Genomic DNA, 21640 nt, shown 5'->3' with positions numbered 1-21640 from the left:
TCAAGTCTGTCCCGTTTTTTTTATACGCACTATAGTATTGGTGATGATGATAGTATCGTTGATATACCTGCCAAGTGTCCGTATCGAATAGAAACGTTTATATTTTGGGGAAATGAAAATTTTCATTATATCCCATGTGTTCCTATTCTGTGAAAAATATATGCAGAATTGAATAAGAATTTTATGTTCCTATTTCTGAAAAAATTTTAGTAATTTTTTCCCCCTTTTCTTTCAGTGTTGGCACGTATATGATAGTATTGGTGATGATGATAGTAATGTTGATAATAGCACTGGTGATGAAATTATAAATTTGATGATCAGACTTCTTGCTAATCAGCAGGCTTCCTCTTAACCTTTTCATTATATTTGCCATGATTTTCGAATTATGCTGTCAAATTTTATTTACAAATGTATTTATTTACTTGAATTTAGTTTTTTTATTAAAACATCCTTAACCTTTGAATTTCCCTTCATAAGTAAGAAAAGAAGACTTTTGTCAACCCAAGCAAGAATATTTGCATTGTTAATCATGTTAATTGGGAGAAGTTGTAATTATTCAAATCGTATTTTATTAATAATTGTTAATAATTATCAACAACAAAGCAATGACTAAACTTACAATTTCAACGAACTCTGAAAAAAAACAAAAAGAATTCTAGCCCCATCTACGTCGAGGTTCTTGCATTGCCGTCCGCTTTCGCGTACTCGATGTTTTCAGAATGGAGACAAACGGAGAATATCAACAAAATACAAAAAAGGGAAGCATGCAAAGTATTTCACAGTGGTTCGTTGAAAAATCTCAAAGCTGCTTGAAACAGCAAGATGATCGATATGCGTGTAAAGCTTTCCTCCTAACAGCTAAAATCATCTGCCCTCATGACTTCGAAATACAAGTAAGTGAGAAGTTTCTTAAAGTTCAAGTCATTAAAATTCTATGGGTGGGACCGAAGTGAGCACCGAGTTATATCTGTGGCTGTCGTGCATATCGTGCATATGCATGTAAGAATTATATTAGGCCTAACTTGTTACATGGCCGATACACTTGTTCACTGCTACCACCCTGCCTGGCTGTGGGGAATCCACAGGTAGGACTATGTATGGTATGCCAATGACAATGTTGTCCAGAGGCAGAGCACACACTTTAAAAAGTCATTAAAATATCACTTTTGTGACCAAAATTACTAATTTCCGTACAGTTGCAATTTATTAGTAACTTGGCTTGGGAATAATTTTTGTATTCACCAGAGCGCTCAAAAACTTGAATTTTGGGCATATTTTTGTGTATGCCCTATATTGGTGGAAAGTAATAATATGGCAAGAAAATTTTCATTTTTTGATCTCTATTTTTAATTAGGAAAAAAATGATTTAAAGTATCAAATTTAAATAAGAGCCAAGTTGTATGAATAATAGGTGCAATGGAAATTGTCCGTGTAAAAACATCAAGCATTTGCCCCAAACACCCTTATAAAAAAAATTGAATGGTATACCATTGACTACCATTCATCATACACCATTGATATACCATTGGAATACCATTCGCACAGCACCCACCATACACCAATGGTATACCATTCAAGCCTCAATGGTATACCATTCAAACTAATTTAAATAATTGGGACGTTACTATTACCATATTCATGAGCACCATTTACCATTCATATACCATTGATCAAACACCATTCACCATTGATCTACCATATGGCCACTATAGACAGGTTTACCATTGACCACCATTCACCATTCAGCCACCATTCACTGGCCTACCATTTACCATTCAGCCACCATTCACTGGACACCATTGGCCTACCAATTGCCTTACACCATTCACCATACACCATTCGCCTACCATTGACCATACACCATACACCATTCATTTACCATTCACCATTCGCGTACCATTCACTGTACACCATTCGCGTATCATTCACCGTACACCATTCGCGTACCATTCAACGTACACCATTCGTGAACCATTCATCGCTCACCATTCAACTACCATTCGCCGTACACCGTTCACCATTGATTGACCATTCACTTTACACCATTCTACCATACACCGTACACCATTGACCTACCATTTACAGTACACCATTGGCCTACCATACACCATTGAACTACTATTCACCGTACACCGTAGGCTTACCATACACCATTGGCTTACCATACACTGTACACCATTGACCTACCATTTACCATACAATACTGTCATACCATAGACTCTATACTATTAGTCAACCATTCAAATAACACCATTGGTCATACACTATAGACCACAAGTGTACATTCAATGGTAGACCAATGGTAGACAGTAGAACAAAGATGTGCAATGTATAGTAAGCCAATAAAGTACAGTGAATGGTAGACCAATGGTGAACAGCATATCTCTGGGGTTAATGGTAGGCTTAATAATTGAATAAGTATACACAAGAAAAAAAATGAAAGCAGTTATTTCAAGAACTTCATTAACATGTTTTTACTATAAGAAGTTTAAGTACAGCATAAATGGCACAGAGTATTCACAAGTATAGACTTTATAATTAAAGCACATAAGTTATTAATATATATGACTTAGCTACTCGTTGATATCTCTGTCAATCTTGTTATGAAAAAATAAACATGTATCAAGACAGATCGAGTTTGATTGAAAAACACAACAAATGAAGACTAACATTTCCAAGAATAAACCTGTTCTCTCTTATTGCTTTTTACATGGATTGAGTACTTGGAAAAACCACTGTTCTGCATACAAACCTGATACTTGATGTTAAATCTGTTGTGTGTAATTGCTTTCAACAACATTAATAAACATTTTTTTACTAATAAGTTCAAGTACAAGAGTATTGACAGGTATGGCATAAAAGCACCATATTATGAATACATGTGACTACGCGACACTACAAGAGATCAATGATTGCACTCCACATAGATATTATGTTAATCTTCCTATAAACAAATTTACATGTAAGACAGAATTTGGACAACAAACTAATGAACACCAAATTTCGAAGATTATACTCAAAATGTGCGATAGCCTTCACATGGCCAAATGAATAAAGGGTACCACACCTAGAAGAAATGAAATATCCCCAAAAGGGGGCAAAATAGTACCCCCAAATTGTTATCTTTTTTTCTTTTCACCTAAAAAGATATATCAATGGCGTGTTTCTACAAAGAATTGTTAAAAAGTATTACCCGCCTACGTATCCAGATTCCTGGATAAGTTTCCTGAAGAAACAGACGCGATGCTGTTAATTGATAAATTGCATCGCGCAAAATACGGTTTCTCATAACCATCTTTGAGAGGTGGTTATTGCCATGTTAATCCGTTTAACTTTTCTGTAAAACATGGGGCAAAATAGCATGCATGTCTGGCTTAAGTGCTTGAACCCAGAAGTGCGATCTCACAGTATACATATATTCTGGCCTGTTTAATCTCGCCAGCTGATCGCGAAACACGTATACCTGCTACAATGAGTGAGATCTACCATGAATTTTGAAAATTTTCCTAACGAGACATACCGAAATGAAATGCAATGTTGATGTTATAGGTTGAATTTTCCGATTTCTGCCGTATTTGCGAAGCGAAATGCAAGTTAATCAGATTATTCGGTCTGTAGAAACAGGTTGATTTAAGAGCGATAAGAATATTCGAGTCCGGAAAAGATAAACTGTTTTTAATGATTTACTGTAGAAACACGCCAAAAGTTTATCATAAATACAATAAAGATACATTAAGAAATAAATAATATATCACACATAGAAAGAAAATATAATAAAAATAGGGAAAGAAAATTATTCAATTTGGAACACTAAAAAACAGAAAAAATAGAGACCTCTTTTTGCAAAATATATAGAAAATAATATATACAAGATACCCACTTATTTCTTTTCTGTCTATTTTTGCTGTGCTGAATCAGATGAATAACTCAACTATGTGTGAGAAATAATATGATTATTGTCTTACACAGAATCAGTAGTCAATTGTAATTTTTTACAACCTAGCTTGGACAAAATTTGAATTCATATAATACAAAAAATATATAAATTGTGATTTGTATATTCATGAGAACTTGAAGAGAACAGTTTTACCAAAAAATAACAACTTTAATTCGTCATAACTTCGTTAATCATCGACAAATTTCGATGAAATTTTCAGCGCTTTTTGTTTGTCTGATGTACACTTTGAATTATATCACATAACTTTCAGTCTCGAGTACCTCTAGCCCTTCAATCAAATGGGTTGGACGACCGGTTACATTTTACACATAAAATAGTTATAAGGAGAATGAAGGCGACCATAGAAAGAAAACAAAGAAAAGGGTAGATTTTGGTAGGGAGAGAATGAATCAGAAAAGCATCATGCTGAAAATTTCGTTAGCATCTAATAATAACAAAGTTATTGAATTTGAAATTTTAACAATATTTTGGTAAAAAATTAACCTAATGTACACATCGTCAGGAATATTTGCTAGGCTTATTGTATGAAATGAAATCATAATTATTTCATATTTTCATACATGTGTGTATGATATGTCCCAAGTATCATATCATTATTCCCAGCAATGCATATCTTCACATTAAAGGTCAAGTCCACCACAGAAAAGGTTGTTTTGAATCAACAGAGAAAAATCAGGCAAGCATCATGCAAAATATTTCATCAAAATCTGATGCAAAATAAGAAAGTTATGACATTTTGAAATTTCGCTTATATTTCACAAAATAGTTATATGCACAATTTACCCACATGCATATGAGAGAATTGATGATGTCCCTCACTTTTTGTTTTGTTTTTCATTGTTTGAATTCTACAATATTTCAATTTTTACAGATTTGACAATAAGGACCAACTGGACTGAACCAAATAATGTTAAGCAATGGTAACTCCACATGTTCAGTGAGAAAAAAACTTTATTTCATAGGTCAATGGGGAGAAAATTATATTTCATATTTAAAAAAACAAAAGAAAAGTGAATGGGTTATGTCATCAGTTCCCTCATTTGCATACCGACCAGGATGTGCATATAACTATTAAGTGAAATTGAGTGAAACTTAAAAATGTCATACCTTTCTTATTTTTCATCCGATTTTTATGTTTTATTTTTCTCTTTTTAATCAAATCAACTTTTTGTTAGGGTGGACATGTCTTTGAAATAAATTTTCACTCCATTTTTTATAGTTCTCGGAGGACAAAGTGTAAATAAGCATGACTTCTTGTAATAAAATACAAAAGAACAAGTGGGGATATGACATCAGCTTGGGTACGTCGTGGTCGTGTGGTTCTGACTCTCACCTTACAAACAGAGGGTCATGAATTTGAGTCCTAGCCATGGTGTGTTTTCCTTCAGCCCGAAATTTATCCACACTGTGCTGCACTAGACCCAGGTGAAGTGAATGGGTACCCGGCAGGATTAATTCCTTGAAGCTGTAATAAGAAATATTGGATGAAAACAATGCAAAGGACAGTATATTAGCTAAGGTTCAAAACATCAATGCTTGTCGTGTGTGTGAGCTTTCTTTAGAAGTTCATATATTTTTTTAAATATCGAGAAATTTGCAGTATACACTACCATTCAATTGAATGGTACCAATTAACAAATATCAACAAAACATTTTGTAAAATATGATAAATAAATTTATGTTTAACCATAGATGGGAAGAAAATAACCTATTATCTAATGGGAGGCCCCAATGATGACAAATACCACAACAAATGAATACCTGAGGACAAAGTGTCCACCCCTCCCCCTCAGCCAACATACTGATTTTTTTTTCAGCTATGCCACTGCAGGAATACAATCTGTTTTATCTCATGAAGCTTTGCAATTTTTCCTACTGAAGAAAATTCTTACACACATACCTTTCATAAACTCCATTTTTTTCTTGTACACGGCACGTTTTCTGTGTTCAACACCCGTCGTGTCATTCCCATATAAGGCTGGACCATCTACCTTATCATCCAGTGTATCCGTCGTCCAAACTTTGAAAATGAAATAAAATCAATTTAAGTGTTGTAAAATCTGCATGTATGTGCAGATACAAACAAAAATAGAATACTAATATAGTAATAGAAAAAGAATGATCTTAGAACTTTAAGTTTAGAGATATTTTTCATGGATCTCTGATTACCAGCCCAGAATTCAGGAAAACAATAAGGAAATGTGATATTGTCCAGCTGAAGGTGGTGTCACACCTTGGCGCTTTAGACAGCGTATGCCCGACGTATCAAAATTTCTTTAAAACGTCGGCATACGCTGAACTTTGATTTTTTTTTTTCAACTCTGGGCGTATACTTAGCGTATTCATAACGAGTTGGACGTATACATAACGTATTAGTAACTTATATCGAACGCTTCGTTAACTTATAAGTAACGTATTCCAACGAATGCTTAGCGTATTGCTGGCGTACACAACTTATGCCCTACGATAGCATAACTTACGCATAGCGCGTATTGCTGACGAACACGTGTCGTAGCCTCTAAAAAGGCTGCCGCTCGACTATTCAAATCATAATCGCACGATACATCACCTATCAACACCACCGCCATGCCGAAGAAAACTCCTGTGAACCCTACCTTTATATACCAATTCCTATAAACATGATAAACGTTGTCAATACGCCATTATACAGTAGCTGTAAGTTATAAACACGTTCAGTAAGTTTTGTGGTCGTCCGAAGCACGTCTTCATACGTCAATATACGTTGGAGTTAAGTTACACATACGTTCAAAGCACGTTACTCATAGGTTAGAAGTAAGTTTTAGGGTACGCTGGACATTATCACGACGTACATTGACTTATGAGTAACTTACGAGTAACGTGTGTCAACGTGTATCAACTTGCCTACAACTTATGCAATAAATCGCAACTCTAAATATACACAACTTGATTTTCAACCAATCAACAGCGCGCATTTGAGACTTGCGATTGATTTTTTGACCTGCGTTTAAACGCAACTCTTTCTGCAATGGACCCCTGTGCCCCCACCTTGAGAGCAAGATAAAAATGTGGCTTTCTTACACAAGTGTCCCCCCCCCCTTCGAAAGTTACAGCAAATATTTATATTGAAAATATTGTCTCATACAAGAGTGAGGATCTCTTTTTTGGTTTGCTTGTTATTTAAAATTTCCTTGGGAAAATCTGCCCCACTACCCCCTTTGAGAAATCATGGATCCGTTCATGGACAATCATATGCCAGTGGATGAATTCCAGACATTGTTTTAGGCAAGTTTTGATCAGTAAATAAATAAAAACAGATAAACTGTGATCACAGGACAAACTTAAAAAAAGGATAAAATTTACTTTAAAAATTGATATGCCTGGCCCCATGAAAAGATCTAATAATACCCTCCCGCATTAATGCTTCACAAGTTTCACACCAGCCAACTTCGAGCAAAACTCCCCACCAGAAATTGTCTTATTTGTCTACACACATTTTGAGGTCAATACACAATATGCCCACCACTTTTCAAAATATTGCGGATCGCTTGGATTTGCCGTCATGTTGATATGGACCGAAGTTATGCGACCAAAAGATTCGCATGCGGCATGCTGGCTGTTTGTTCGTCACATGTTAGCATGATTTGTTTGCTAACTTCAGTCCCAATAAACAGTACAGCGAATCCAAGCAATCCGCGAAGTGATTTCTACGGATTAGATCAACGCGTCGAGATCGAAGACTAAATACAGCCGTTCCCAATATTTTGAAAAGCGGTGGTATTAACATCGAAATGTGACTGAGAGACCTGTCATGACATTTGGGAACAAATTTTGGTGATGAGGTATGCTGGTAATCGGCCGGTGCAAAACTGCATTAGCGCCACTTTTCTCTGCATAATTATTGCAGCCTCTGTAGAAAAATTGAATAGGAATCGTTTGTCACTCTGTCCAGTCACAGTTCCACACACAAAGTGCACATTTCACCATATGTGCCATGCCATGAGTGGTGTGTACAGTGTAACTTTATAGGGGCTGCGTAGTCTTTATCATTTTTCAAACTTTAGGACCCCTACCATGTTTCACCTCCATTTTATCTCATTTACCAGCATCTATCAACAACAACAAATTATAGGCCTAATTCCAAAACAATATTTACTGGCAAGTTTTCAATTTCAGTGAATTAACGTTGTGCAATGACATGTTTCACAATTAACGTTTTTGATAGTCTTGACATTAGCATTAACAAATCATTCATTCATGAATTCAGCGTATTCGGAGATGTTTTTGTAAAACATTGACAATAAACATCAGGCAATACGAGCGAATTACTAATCTATTCAATGCTCGCCGAGCTAAACTCAGCCAACACAAAGCCATAAGCACTCCCTATCGTCATAGCCACGTCCCGGCCAGTAGAGCAGCGGCCAGCGCCAACGGGGCAATGGCGGTGGCAGTGCAGTTGTCGTGGCAGTACACCGAGTCGACCGACATCTAACATTTTGAGACAATTTGAGAAATAAATCAAAGAAAATTGTTATAGAACTTACTGTTTAGCCTTCTACAAATGACTTTGAAGTCGCTGTCCGAATCTGACCCGTGTTCCTTTAGTTTTTGATGAATTATCGACGGACTTATCAACAGCAAAACGGCGGTCCCGGTAGATGGAGTTTTCTTTTTCAAATCTTGCAATTGGCGGTTAGACGTGCGCGCGCGCGTGCGATAGAGAGCTAGAGCTAGCTAGCGGGCAGCCAAGCGGCCCTGCTTGCCAACGCATATGGGGGGGGGGAATTAAAATTTTTCCTCTCGATTGGTTCTGGGTTGGAAACCATGATGGCGTGAGTGCCACTATTTTCCTTGGATCTTGGAATCTATGAAAAAAGTTTTTGATCCCTTCACTTTCTTTTCCTGTTCTCTCTCTTATTTTCTTTTTTATTTTCGTTTTTTTTCTTTTCTGTTAATCTTTCTTTTCTTCATTGCCTTTTTTCTTTTCTTGTTTTTTCCCCTTAATATATATTTTTTTACTCACTCCTCTTCCCTTTTAATTTGCTTTTGTAATGATTGAAATTGAGATTTCATTCAGTAGATTTCTTTTCTGTTACATTGTACTATATGGCGGCAGGGAATTTTGATAGGGGTGAGGGAGCAAGACCATGTGGATAAATCATTTCAATCAAGTAATGACCGGCCTATAGAATATCTCTCCTCTTTATAAACGCTGTCCACAAGTGGGAAAGAATAATTAGGGCCTAAAAAATAGAATTAGAATTTTGAAAATATCATTTGTAAAAAAAGAGAGAAATAATTCATGATTGGAAGCAGCTATAATAGCGTACAAATGGTTTCAGAGGGGGCTTTTGACGTTGCAGACAGACCAAATCAGGGTTTGCGGATGGGAATTTGATAGAGGTTGGGGGACCAAGACAACCAACAGTGAATTAATTTTGAGCAAAATATGGGGCATTGCAAGAAACTTGCAATCGAAGCAATCGAACGCAAATCAATTTCAGACTCCAAAATCATGAGAGTCATACTTTTCATTGCAAACTTGCAACTGATCCATAAAAAAATCCAAATTGTTATGTTCTATAGATAAACTTAATGTTTATCATCACCTGTAAATTTGCATCTGATCGAATTTTGGGATTGATTGCAATATCTTCTTGGAACAATATATAGTTCTTTTTATAAAAAGCGGCCATAAACAAGCAAAATGATTACAAAAATAGAATAAAACTTATTATCTGATCGAATTTTGGGATTGATTGCAATATCTTCTTGGAACAATATATAGTTCTTTTTATAAAAAGCGGCCATAAACAAGCAAAATGATTATAAAAATAGAATAAAACTTATTAATTAAAAATCAAAACCCTTATTATCAAAAAAGATTTCATTGACCGATTGATTTTATTTTTGCACCCATTGCATCAGATTTAAATTTAGAAGGTAATATGTACAATTGTAAAATATAACAAATTTATAATATTGTATTATAACCACTGGATCAATAATATTTAAACACATATAGACCTTTTAATTAATAAGGAAAAATACAATTTAAAAGAATGCAAGAGACCATGTTTACAATCATGAGCGACTACACTTGATTTGGGGAAGCTGCTCGCATAAAAGTCAGAGCTCAAATATTTAATTAACTCTAAATACCTTTTAATCTTTGATATATTTTCTTTAAATCTTCGGAATTATGTTAATGGGTAATGCAATTGGGCATACCATTCACCATTACCACAAATGGCATTCATTAGGCAAACACCACTAAGCCACTATGGATTTACAATTATCCAACATGATTATATATACCATTAGGCACATACTACTAAGACACCATATTGGGTATATGGTATACCATTGATACCAATCATACCATTATAGAGGCACATACTACTGAGACACCATTGAATACCACTGAGACACCATTGTATACCACTGAGACACCACTGGGTATATGGTATACCATGCAGTAATACCATTAGAGGCACATACTACTCAGACACCATTTGACACCACTGAGACACCATTTGGGTATATGGTATACCATTCACCATACTAATCATACCATTATACATGTTATAGAGGCACATACTACTGAGACACCATTGAATACCACTGAGACACCATTGTATACCACTGAGACACCATTGGTGTATGGTATACCATTCATGATACCAGTCATACCATTAGAGGTATATACTACTGAGACACAACTGAATACCACTGAGACACCATTGTATACCACTGAAACACCATTGGTGTATGGTATACCATTGATCATACCAATCATACCATTACAGGCACATACTACTGAGACACCATTGAATACCACTGAGACACCATTGTATACCACTGAGACACCATTGGATGTATGGTATACTATTCATCATACCAATCATACCATTACAAGCACATACCACTGAGACACCATTGAATACCACTGAGATACCATTGGGTAAATGGTATACCATTCATCATACCAATCATATCATTAGTCACATACCGCTGAGACACCATTGGGTATATGGTATACCATTTACCATTAAATAAACTACCAATTACCATTAAGAACTTACCATTAAAACACCACTTAAATACCATTCGCGTACCATTTACCATTCAGATCACCATTCAACTACCATTCGGCACCATTCAAATACCATTGGCGATTTTTATAAGGGCAAAAAGAGAAAATTAGCCAAATATTGCCACCCTTATTTTGCCACACATGGAGATATAACTGAGAACAAGGTTATATTATAACCTTGTTCATTGAATGAGTGGGCCGATATGGTGGTCCCTAAATCTGCACACCTCACGATTTTAGTTAAGATTCTACATCGATTTCTTTTTATTTCACAAAATGTTTCAGTTGACAATGTTCCTTACAATCCAGGATGACGAGATTTCACAAAATGAAATACGGTAGGCCTACGGGACAATCGACACACAAAAAAGGTCAACTAAGAAGGCTGCACAATGTTAGACTTGTGAAAAAATATAAAGAATTGGAAGGGAGGGTGAACGAAATAATGAAGGAGAGAAAGAAAAGACGAAAGAAAAGGGATGAAATGACAAGAAAGAAAAAAAATGGAGGAAAAATAAAAAAAAAGATAAAAGAAAGTTACATGACTTAGGCCCTAGTATAGAATAAAAGAAGGGTTTCCTTCATTCTTTAAATTGAATATAGAAATAAAGAAAAAGAAAGGAAGGGAAGATGAAGAAATGTTTGATAGACAAATAAAGAAAAGGAAGATTGAAGGAAAGAATTTTTCCTTCATTCTTTGAAAGACAGAAACAGAAGAAAATCAGGAAGGAAGGGAAAGAAAGAATAAGGGAAAAGAATTAGAAGGAAAAACAAAATAAAGAATGAAAGAAAGGAGGAAAGAGAGGGAGGAAAGAATGAAAGGAGGAGAGAATGACGGAAGGAGAGAAAGAACAAAAACAAAGAGGAGAGGAAGGGAGAAGGAAAGAAAAGTTTAAGGAAAGAAAGAATGAAGGAAATAAAAAAAAGGAAATTTAATGGAGAAGATAGGTAAGAGAAAGAAGGAAGGGAAGTAAAATGAACAGAGAGAGAGAGAGAGAGGATCGGGAAAGAAAGATAGGAAATAAAGATAGATGGAATAAAAAAGGGCAAGCAGGAAGGATAGAAGGATGAAGAAAGAATGATAGAAAAGAAACAAAGAGGAGAAAAATTCAAAATTCAAGCAAACAAAATCAATCCAATCATCTATCAAAAATCATAATGATATTTGGTGTTTTTTTATATATAAAATTTTTTTTTTAAATGTTTTAGAAATGAATCAAAATTCATAGTGATACATATTGTCAACTTAATTCTTGCACTTGCAATGCCATCATGGCAAGAAATGAGTGAATTACCATTTTGTGCAATTGGCCCCAGGCATCATTGTTTACTCATCTAAGTTGAATTTAAAACGTGACCCTTCATTTTGTGATTTCAAGTTATTTTTAATGAAAAAAGAAGAAGAAAAATTGGCATTCAGTCTGTCTAATATAAAAAATAAAGTGATTGATGGTTAGCATTTTTAAAATATTGGAGAAGGCATAAGGTTGCAATGGTCATTGGTCGGATCGGAGTAGCTTGTCATTCTTATCAAATTAATTAGCAATAAACAGATTTTTTTTTGCCTTATTTACCTTGGATGGTGCACTATTTTCATTGCGTCCACTATCCGATGTTGAGATTTTTGGTGGCAACGTAAGAGAGCTCCTTGAGTTAACTCAATCAAACTTTCTTTAAGAAATTGTTCATGCTATCCTGAAGTTGAATTCAATATCATTGCACCATTGGATATAGTAAATTTTAAATTCTTTGTACTGCTTTTTTTTTGGGGGGGGGGTGTAAACCATGCAGCAAACTATTTGATTATATGAATAAAAATATAAGTATTTTCTCTCTCGGTCTAAATGCCCAACTTTCACTTTATTGTGAGGTACTGAGATTAGTATGAAGGGGGGGGGGAGCAATGTCTTCACACCTAAAAGTAAAGTTAAGATTGATCAGGCCAATCTTTATTTCTTTAATTTAATTTCACAAAAATATCAGTTGATAATGTTCATTATATCTCACAAAAATTTGAGAGAGATATATGATTTTCTTTTTATTTTTAGATTGAACAAAAAGATGGTGCCCCGTGTCTGCACACCCATTCACTTTACACATGATTTAGGGATTTAGATGAGAAAGGCTGCATTTTGAGGTTGTCACATGAAATGCCCGAAGTTAATTATTTTTCCACCATTTTGAGTCAGATTTTTCAATGAATATCTTTCTATGTATTGCATGTGTTAAGTTTGTGGTCATCACATATCTTCTTTTACTATAATTGCGCAGATACATGTGTGTGCGCAGACTTAGGGGACCTTACCATAATACTAACTTTGAACAACTGGCTTTATTCGCTGTAAGTTCAATTAAAGTTTTCTTGAGTGATTTTCAGTGAAACATTTGCTCATAAATAAATAGTAATAGAAACTTTTTTTTATGAAACACTTCCTGATTTTATTGCTTTATACAGTATCAGGCATATTGCTTTGAGAAAACTGCACACAATGTCAAACAGGCAGCCTCTATTCTTCTTGAAATGTAAGTATAATCTATTATGCATTCTGAATCTCAAGTTTTTATGTCAATGCTGCAGATGACTCTGAAAACTGATTGCAACTACCATAGTTCAGATAACACAACTATTAATGAAAATCAGTTACAAGTTTTCTATTTGGTGATAATTTGATTCTATATCTTTCCTGATAGATCTTCATTGGTCAAGGGTCAAGACCACCCTAAATATATTGATATGAATAAATAGAGAAAAATCAAACAGCCATAATACTGAAAATCTGATAAAAACCTGATGTGAAATTAGGAAAGTTATAACATTTTAAAGTTTTGCATTGTACAGTAAAATTTTGTGGATGGTATTAGTAAGTGATGTTGCCTCAATATTTGTATTTTTTCACATAACTGTAGCTGATTTATGGAAATAATATGATGTAGAATGTTTATGTCTTCTTTTACATCTCATTTTGAATTTTGATAAAATTTTCAGTCTTTTGTGTTTTTAATTTACATATTGGAATCAACTATCAGTTGGGGTGGAAATTGACCTTTCAAACATGAAATGTTTTGTTTTGTTCATACTTTTGTTTAATCTTCACAAGGTTTAAGAATTTCCCTTTGGATGGCAGACTAGATGATGAATTGAAGGCTATCTCAAAGGCATTACTTGGAGACTCCAAGGACACACATGCATCATTTCTCAAAGGTGAATATTTTTAAATTTTGTCATTGGAAAAGAAAAAAGATTGTATTAAAGAGAAATGCCAGTAGTTGCAGTAAACTCCGATTTCATGAGAAAGTCTGTAAAACCAGACTTCATTGTCAGTATATCATCGAGGATCTAGATCTGGTACATTTACATTAACTGAACTTTGTGAAATCTTGAAATCTACGCTGAAAAATGTTCACACTGAAGATCACCAACACAGATAAACGCACGTGGGACAGTGTATTATTATTGCTTTGAATGTCGGCCCAACGCTTGACCCAAATCCTGTGCTTATTTGCTAATTTCTCAGCAATTACACAATTTCTTCCAGAATCCTTTGGCACATATTTTTTATTTATACAAACAGACACTTTGGTGGTCATTTAATTGGATTCTGTACGAACTCATTTTGATATCGTTACCACAACTAGCATTTACCTTTAAAGTTTATGTCTGGCCATGCGTTTTATGTTGGGCCCGCAAATAGGTGGTATCGTTACATTTGCACGACAAGCACAGATATAATTAATGGTATAAAACTTGAAATACATGTGCTACATGGGTATATTTGGTATCATATTAAAGGGAATCTTTATACCAATTACTTGAAAGAAAAAGAAATACTTGAGATTACTTCATTTACCAGTAATTAGCAATTATGTAACATCAATTGGCCATTTTTGCATGGTGGTAGACGAGGGGAGCATAAATTTTCATTTCATTAAGAAACTAAATGTGTAACATCACAGTACCTAAATATGTAATAGTTTTGGGGCTCACTAGCTTATTCTTCAATCATAAGTGGGTCAAAATTGAACTTTTAAGTTTAAAGGATACCTAATTAAGCTAATTAGTATAATTAATTGATGTAAATCATGAAATTAACATGATTGAAATTGTGACTGTCTGATGTATAGGAAATGAGGAGAGATAAAATATAGTTGTGGATTATACCTTCAATAAAATTTAGAAGCTGCAAAAATTTCAAAAAGAAAAGCACAAACTAATTAAAGGCTTCAGAGATAAATTCAATCAATTGTTTTAATAATCATGACCTTATGGTTTCAATATTGACAGTGTAGACTGATTGTGATAACTTTGATGTGTCCAAATCTTCAGATTATTCTGGTAACATAACAGATAGCAAATACACCTTTTATGCAATTTTAATTTAAAAAAACTTGTATGTTGCAATAAAGCCCTAATCTGATGCTATTTACTTTTTTTTCTTGATGTTACATCACACTGTGTCTATAAATCAGTAGATGACACCCATTTGGCTGGCACAAAAGTGTTCAGAGAATATTTCTCCAAATTATAAAAAAAATCTAAACAAAAAACTATTTGAGAATGAAACTGGTACAAAGATTAAACTAAACAGAGGCAAATGTACCCATAGAATATGTTCTGTGCATTGACATTCAATTGACCCAGTACCAAGAGGCTATGTCCTGCAGAATGTTGAGCAAGAGGGTAGGCTTATATATTTAAAATATAATACTTTAAAATAACATGATCAATGTATTTTTGCCAGTTGTATGGATTCATTTATAACATGTTAGTTGCTTTTGTTCACACTAAAGTTTAAATAAGCTAAAGCAGTAATGAGAACTTTTCATTGTGCATTCACATTTTTCCTATATTTATATGTTAAACCTGACTCTCAGTTGTCAACCTGTGGTCCACCGGTCTTTGAGCCAAGAGGTGACAAATCCCACGATTTGAGTCAAATGAAATCATTTTTTATTCATAATACCCACAGTAAATATATTATAATATGCTGGTTAGTGTTTGCAAGAGTATTTATGCAACTAAAGGCAAGACTAATTAATATTTTAGGGGTAAATCAAGCATTGATACATATTTACCCGAAAAATTGTGATGTGAAATTTGGTCTTAAAAGAAGATTGCGCCCAGTTATTTTGGTAGAGTTATCCCCAACAAGTTATATATCACTGGAAAGGTCTCACTCTACAGAGTTGAAATATGCATGTTATTTCCCTATAGGGTGTAAAGTTTATCTGATTCTCAGATTTATTGGGAAGTATGTTTTTCACAGTTTTCCACAAATTTTGACCTTTAACTTTTTATTACATTACCCTACGCCTTTTCTGATTGCATTTTTGAATTCCTCAGAAAATTTCCTTTCAGAATATATATACTTTTATGGGTATAGGATGTCAAACATAAGAAAAAAAATGCAATTGTATAAAATGGTGCGATTTTGGAGGAAAATTTGAGTTGTAACGGAAATGGGCCCAACTCAAAACGCATGGCCGTCTATAAACAAATTCTGCAACCAATCTGTTGAATATCATGCAGTATGTTAAATTCTTGGAGTGATATTGAAATTGAATTGATTAAAAGTCATTGATGGAGGTCTGAAAGGCATAGCTGATAAAATCCTAAATTTTGCACTGTCAAAAAGAAAAAGTTCTAATCCAATCCAGGACTACGGTAAGCCCCTTTATTACTTTGTAGATCTAATCGTAAAATAGAGTGCATTTATGGATATAGACTTACATTTTCAGATTAATGATTATTAATTTTCTTCGGTTTTCATTTAAGATGTTTATGAGCAGCTGTCAACTAAAATACAGAAAGAAATACTGGATCATTGTGCAAGTAAGTGAATGTTAAGAGTCTTGATAAATCAAGTCTAAAAACCTATAAATTATTCATTTTCAAAGTTTATGTTCATTATTCGATAATGAATTAGTACATCATATATCACATGCTGTGTGAAATGATGTTACATTGTGCTGCACTCATCCCAGGTGAGAATGGGTACCCAGCAGGATCAATTCCTTGAATGCACTGAGCGCTGAAAGGCAGCTCGATTTAAAGCCGGAGTAATAATAATAATAACAATGCGCCTCGAAATAGATTATTTCTAGAAAGATGGTGCAATATAAATGTCTATTATTATTACAGTCACAAGGTTTGTTTAATACTTTTGATAATAATAACTTTGAATTTATATATGATTCACAATTTCAAACCTTTTTTTTATTTGGAGCTCTAGACAAGTATCATTTGACCTTAATAAATGTGCTGTTGTCTATAAAATGTTCTTCCCGATTTACTAAATGTGCCTATGCTGGCTTTTACAATTACCATGTGAAGTAAATATTGCCTTTAAAGTAGGGTTTTTTGCAGCTATTGTTTGAACATAATGTGATTAAATTAGTTCTTGAAATATACAAACTTGTGATATTTTAATTGATTCTGTTTTATTGTTACATATAGTTATTGCTGAATACCAAAATATATGTATGTTGATATTGCTGCCTTCCCCCAATTATTGCTTCCATATTAATTTACATTCATGTTCTCTTTCTCCATATCTAGAACTAAGCCAACAGAATCACAATGATTTAGAGGAGCTTCGTCTCAAACTACTCATCAATCAACGATTTAACAAAGATGGACCAAAAGAAGTGGTATGATTAGAAACTACTTTAGAACTACGTAAAACAAGAAAATTGCATTGCAGTATTTTTCATTTTATACTGCAATGCAATTCTTCAAATTCCCTTTCTTCTTAATCACATCAAAATAATATTTTCTGTGAAATTGAAGTTGCCCTTATTTTGGGGGTACTGCCCTGGTTAACTTCTACATAATTGATCATTTTTGAGGTGCATTAACAAATGTCAGAGACACTGGAGGTATGATTCTAGCAGGAATCTCTCAATGTCTTTAAAAATCTGAATCCTTTGAATAATAGAAATGGGGGATAAGGAAACCAATATGATGTAAAATCCTGCTTGCAGTGAACCCCCTCCCCAAAGATGGTGACCAAACATACCTAATTAGTAGTGTTGTGTGCAAGGCCTGAAAGGACAAGGATTGACTGTCTGACAGAGACCAAAATCCCTAGACCAAGGAATTCAGTCCTCTGGGGCCAGGGTTAAGGTTTAGACATCCTAGGCCATGGCTACACAATTTTCCCTGAGGCCGATGTTACGGAGCACAACACTGCCTGTTTAAAATATAAATTGCCTCAAATTTTGTTGTTAATCAATATTTCATCCCAAAGCAATGAACGTTAGTAGTATCACTAGGATGTTGTATCTAAAGGGCTCTTTTGGAACACTTTACTTAAATCTCCCATAATTTGTCATGGTAGTTAATGCCTTTATATGCACATGTGGAATTTTATTATCCACCATTGTTCCTCTTTAATATGGGATAACAGTTTAACAATAATGATTAAAATATGGAATTTCTCTTTATGATGCTACCATCTTTGTTGATGAATTTGTTGTCTGATTTTGTCTCTTTTATCTCATTTCATGACAGACCCTTCTGTTGAACAGTATCTTGGATATTGAGAGGAAAGAAGGATTCAAGAGTGTGGCTAACCCGTACAGGAAGCTAATGGGTGAGATGGTCATCCCTTTTATAGTACTTGTCGCACAGAACCGACTGTTCGCATATGGATTATATATTGAAAGTTTAAATAATAAATATTCCATGTTTTTACAAAACCATACAACAGTGGGGTATGAGAGCCACCATAGACCATGTGTCTGTGGAAAGTGAAAAGAATTGTGTGAATTGTTGTATACATGCAGACAGTTAACCCGTTGCCAACGGGAGCCGGATATATACGGTTCCCTAAAACTTATTCATGTACGGGAGCCGTATATAGTCGGTTCCCCAAAGGCTATTACTCGCATCCATTTGCAGGCTTTAAAAATACAATTTCATACTATGTTTCTGCCTTTTCTGTGTTATAATTACAATGTCCATTAATTAAACTACACATTCCAGAAAGTCATACGTTTTTACCTTTTGTTTCTATAGTTTATAAAGCATTATAAAACGAGTTATGCTTCGAAGAGAGTCCAATATTGGCGTACAGTGGGCATTGCCGCGATGGAAGCTTGATTTCAACGATTTTCAGTTTCGCAGAACCACGTATATACCGTAATCAATAAAAGTGAGGGAAAACAATGGGAGCAGCGAAGTGCAACCCAAAACGCACGCAGAGCTGCGTGCGTGCGCTGATATGATCAACGATAGATTGAAAACGATCGATACTTTATAAGATTGCTTGTGAGGTTTCAAAAAGTCCGGGGTTCGATCCCGGCCGCGGCACCTATGCCCGTGAGCAAGGCATTTAATCTACAATGCTCTTTTATCCTGCTTTCAAATAAATGAAAATGCTATATGCATTACTGCTAACTAGGTGTGCACTTCTTTTTAAAAAAATGGCGCCGTTGATAAAATATAGGAAGAAGAAAACTCATAGTTTCAGTTTATAACACATCGATTTTTGTTTTCTTCTTTCATTTAGGTGCATTATTTTGCCTCTTGAAAATGGCTGTCATAATATTCAACTTCATGAACTGATCAAGCTAGATCAAACTAGAAGAGAGTACACGACTTTAAGTTGATATCGATTTCTATAATCCTAAACAAAAAGTGTATACAGCTGGCTATTGAGAATACCTCGGATCGTACGTACACTCTATTTTGTTCTAACGATACGGATGTGGTAATTGATGGAGGCATGGCCCCCTTTCCTTTGAAAATCACAAAAGGGCATCCAGCGAAGGTCAATAAAGTTGCCACTTACTAACAATGTAAAAGAGTGACTTGAAAGGGAAGGATGTACGGATGAATTCACACTTTGTCACTTTGGTTTAACACCAAAGAGTGATAAACGCCGTGACATAGGCATAATCATGCTAATGAAGACTAATATGTGTTATTTACGATGTACAAAGTATATGAAGCATGTTTTATCCATATCAGTAATCTCATATGAATTTTCGAAAAAAAATCTAAGGTTTCCCCAATTGATTTTATTCTGATTGAGTATGTTATCGTGGTTTGGTTTGACCTGCATATAAAAAAATGTGATGCGATAGGAATCCAGAGCATGGAGTAAATATGCATTCCATGGATATATTATTCGAGAAGATAGAGGGAATGAAAAGCAGAATATATTAAAATAAAATATTTATGTTTATGTCTGCAAACAGGCCTATAATGCTTTTCACGGAACAAATAATGTAAGCCGGGTAATGAATAAGTAGACCGCCTTGATCACAATGTTTAGTGGATATTATATGAATTATTAATCATTATCATCATGTGGCTGGTTTAATTTTTTTTAATTGCTTGTTAGAAGGGTGCGAGAAAAACGGCATAAAGCATATTGTGATTCCATATACGTCCATTCAGTTATTTGTTTCATTTTTGGCCGTACTCCATAGAATATAACAGACGTTCAACTTTGATAAAGATAAATATGAGATAAAGCAATCAGTACATGAATTGATTAATAAAGACAATTAATTAATTAATTAGAGATAATATATCACTTAATATGAACTGGAATATGATATTTAGGCAGGCGAGAATGGCCTTTCTATGTATCTCTTTTGAAGCACGCTCTTCGTCTTACAGTTCTCTAATTAACTCGTTATATTTGTATTTTCATCGGAGCTCTTATGGATTGTTGGCTACAAGGAAAAAGGAAGTGGAGAAATAAAACATAAGAATTATTTTAATACATCGAAATTCTGTAAAGGTGAATGTACCGGGTGAGAAATTATATACACTTACGACATTTTAGAATTATACTTTGGCAATGCAGGTTATTATTTTCAGAGTCCTTTTTCATCTTGACGAAATTGGATATTAAAACAAACTGAACGCAGGAAATAATAATTTCCGAACGGAAAGTTCCTAAAATGTTAATCAAATCATATATTGTCCGAAAATTTGACAGTGAGTGTGGCGAAACAAATGGGGGGGGGTTAAATGATGGAATATAATTTATATGCACTAGAATAAAAAAAAAAGGGTATAAAATATAGTAATGGTGTAACTTGGGTTGCGATTTCATTGCTGACCTCTATTTCTCCCCCCCCCTTTGCTTGTCAGAAAAAAGTAAAGAAAAAGTAGCGCATTTATAGTCCCCTCCACCAAGAATTCCTTGGTTCACCGCCGATCTCTGACAACTAGATTACCAGCAAAACCGAAAATGTCTTTCTGGTCACACTCATTTTTTCCATTTTAAATTGTCCAACATATACTTAAGTTATTTTTCTTGCATTTTCCATGAATTACTAATCATTTGTTGATCATTAAATCCTTTGCACATAAATGTCAAGAAAATAACCACACACGTTCTAAACTAGTGAAATAAACTGAGAATTGAGTAAGTTCACAATAAATAAAACGGTTTGCAGGGACTTATTGTATATTCTTGGATAATGAAAGAAAGGCAGAATGTCTTGTTTTTAATACAATTTTAATTACTAGAATCATTTGATACATAATATTCATTTTTTTACACAAATACATGGCAACGTCTCCGTTGGATTTTGAATTAAGGAAATAATTTGGAGGTTTTTGTTGAACATTTCTCGACGACGTA

The 21640-nt window shown here is 34.3% G+C and overlaps 1 protein-coding gene across 1 annotated transcript in view; it reads left to right on the top strand.

Moving 5' to 3' along the window:
* Positions 1–679: 679 nt before the first annotated feature.
* LOC121411270 (integrator complex subunit 10-like) overlaps positions 680–21640 on the top strand; it is a 36319-nt gene continuing 15358 nt past the window's right edge. Inside the window, exons 1-6 of the mRNA XM_041603895.1 lie at positions 680–893; positions 13492–13559; positions 14135–14238; positions 16810–16866; positions 17593–17684; positions 18547–18628. Coding sequence (XP_041459829.1) covers positions 720–893; positions 13492–13559; positions 14135–14238; positions 16810–16866; positions 17593–17684; positions 18547–18628 — 577 coding nt within the window. The 5' untranslated portion in view covers positions 680–719. The remainder of the gene's footprint in view (positions 894–13491; positions 13560–14134; positions 14239–16809; positions 16867–17592; positions 17685–18546; positions 18629–21640) is intronic.

Source organism: Lytechinus variegatus, chromosome 3 (genome assembly GCF_018143015.1).
Source record: "Lytechinus variegatus isolate NC3 chromosome 3, Lvar_3.0, whole genome shotgun sequence".
Classification (NCBI taxonomy): Eukaryota; Metazoa; Echinodermata; class Echinoidea; order Temnopleuroida; family Toxopneustidae; genus Lytechinus; species Lytechinus variegatus.
This window is presented reverse-complemented; position numbering and strand designations above follow the sequence as displayed.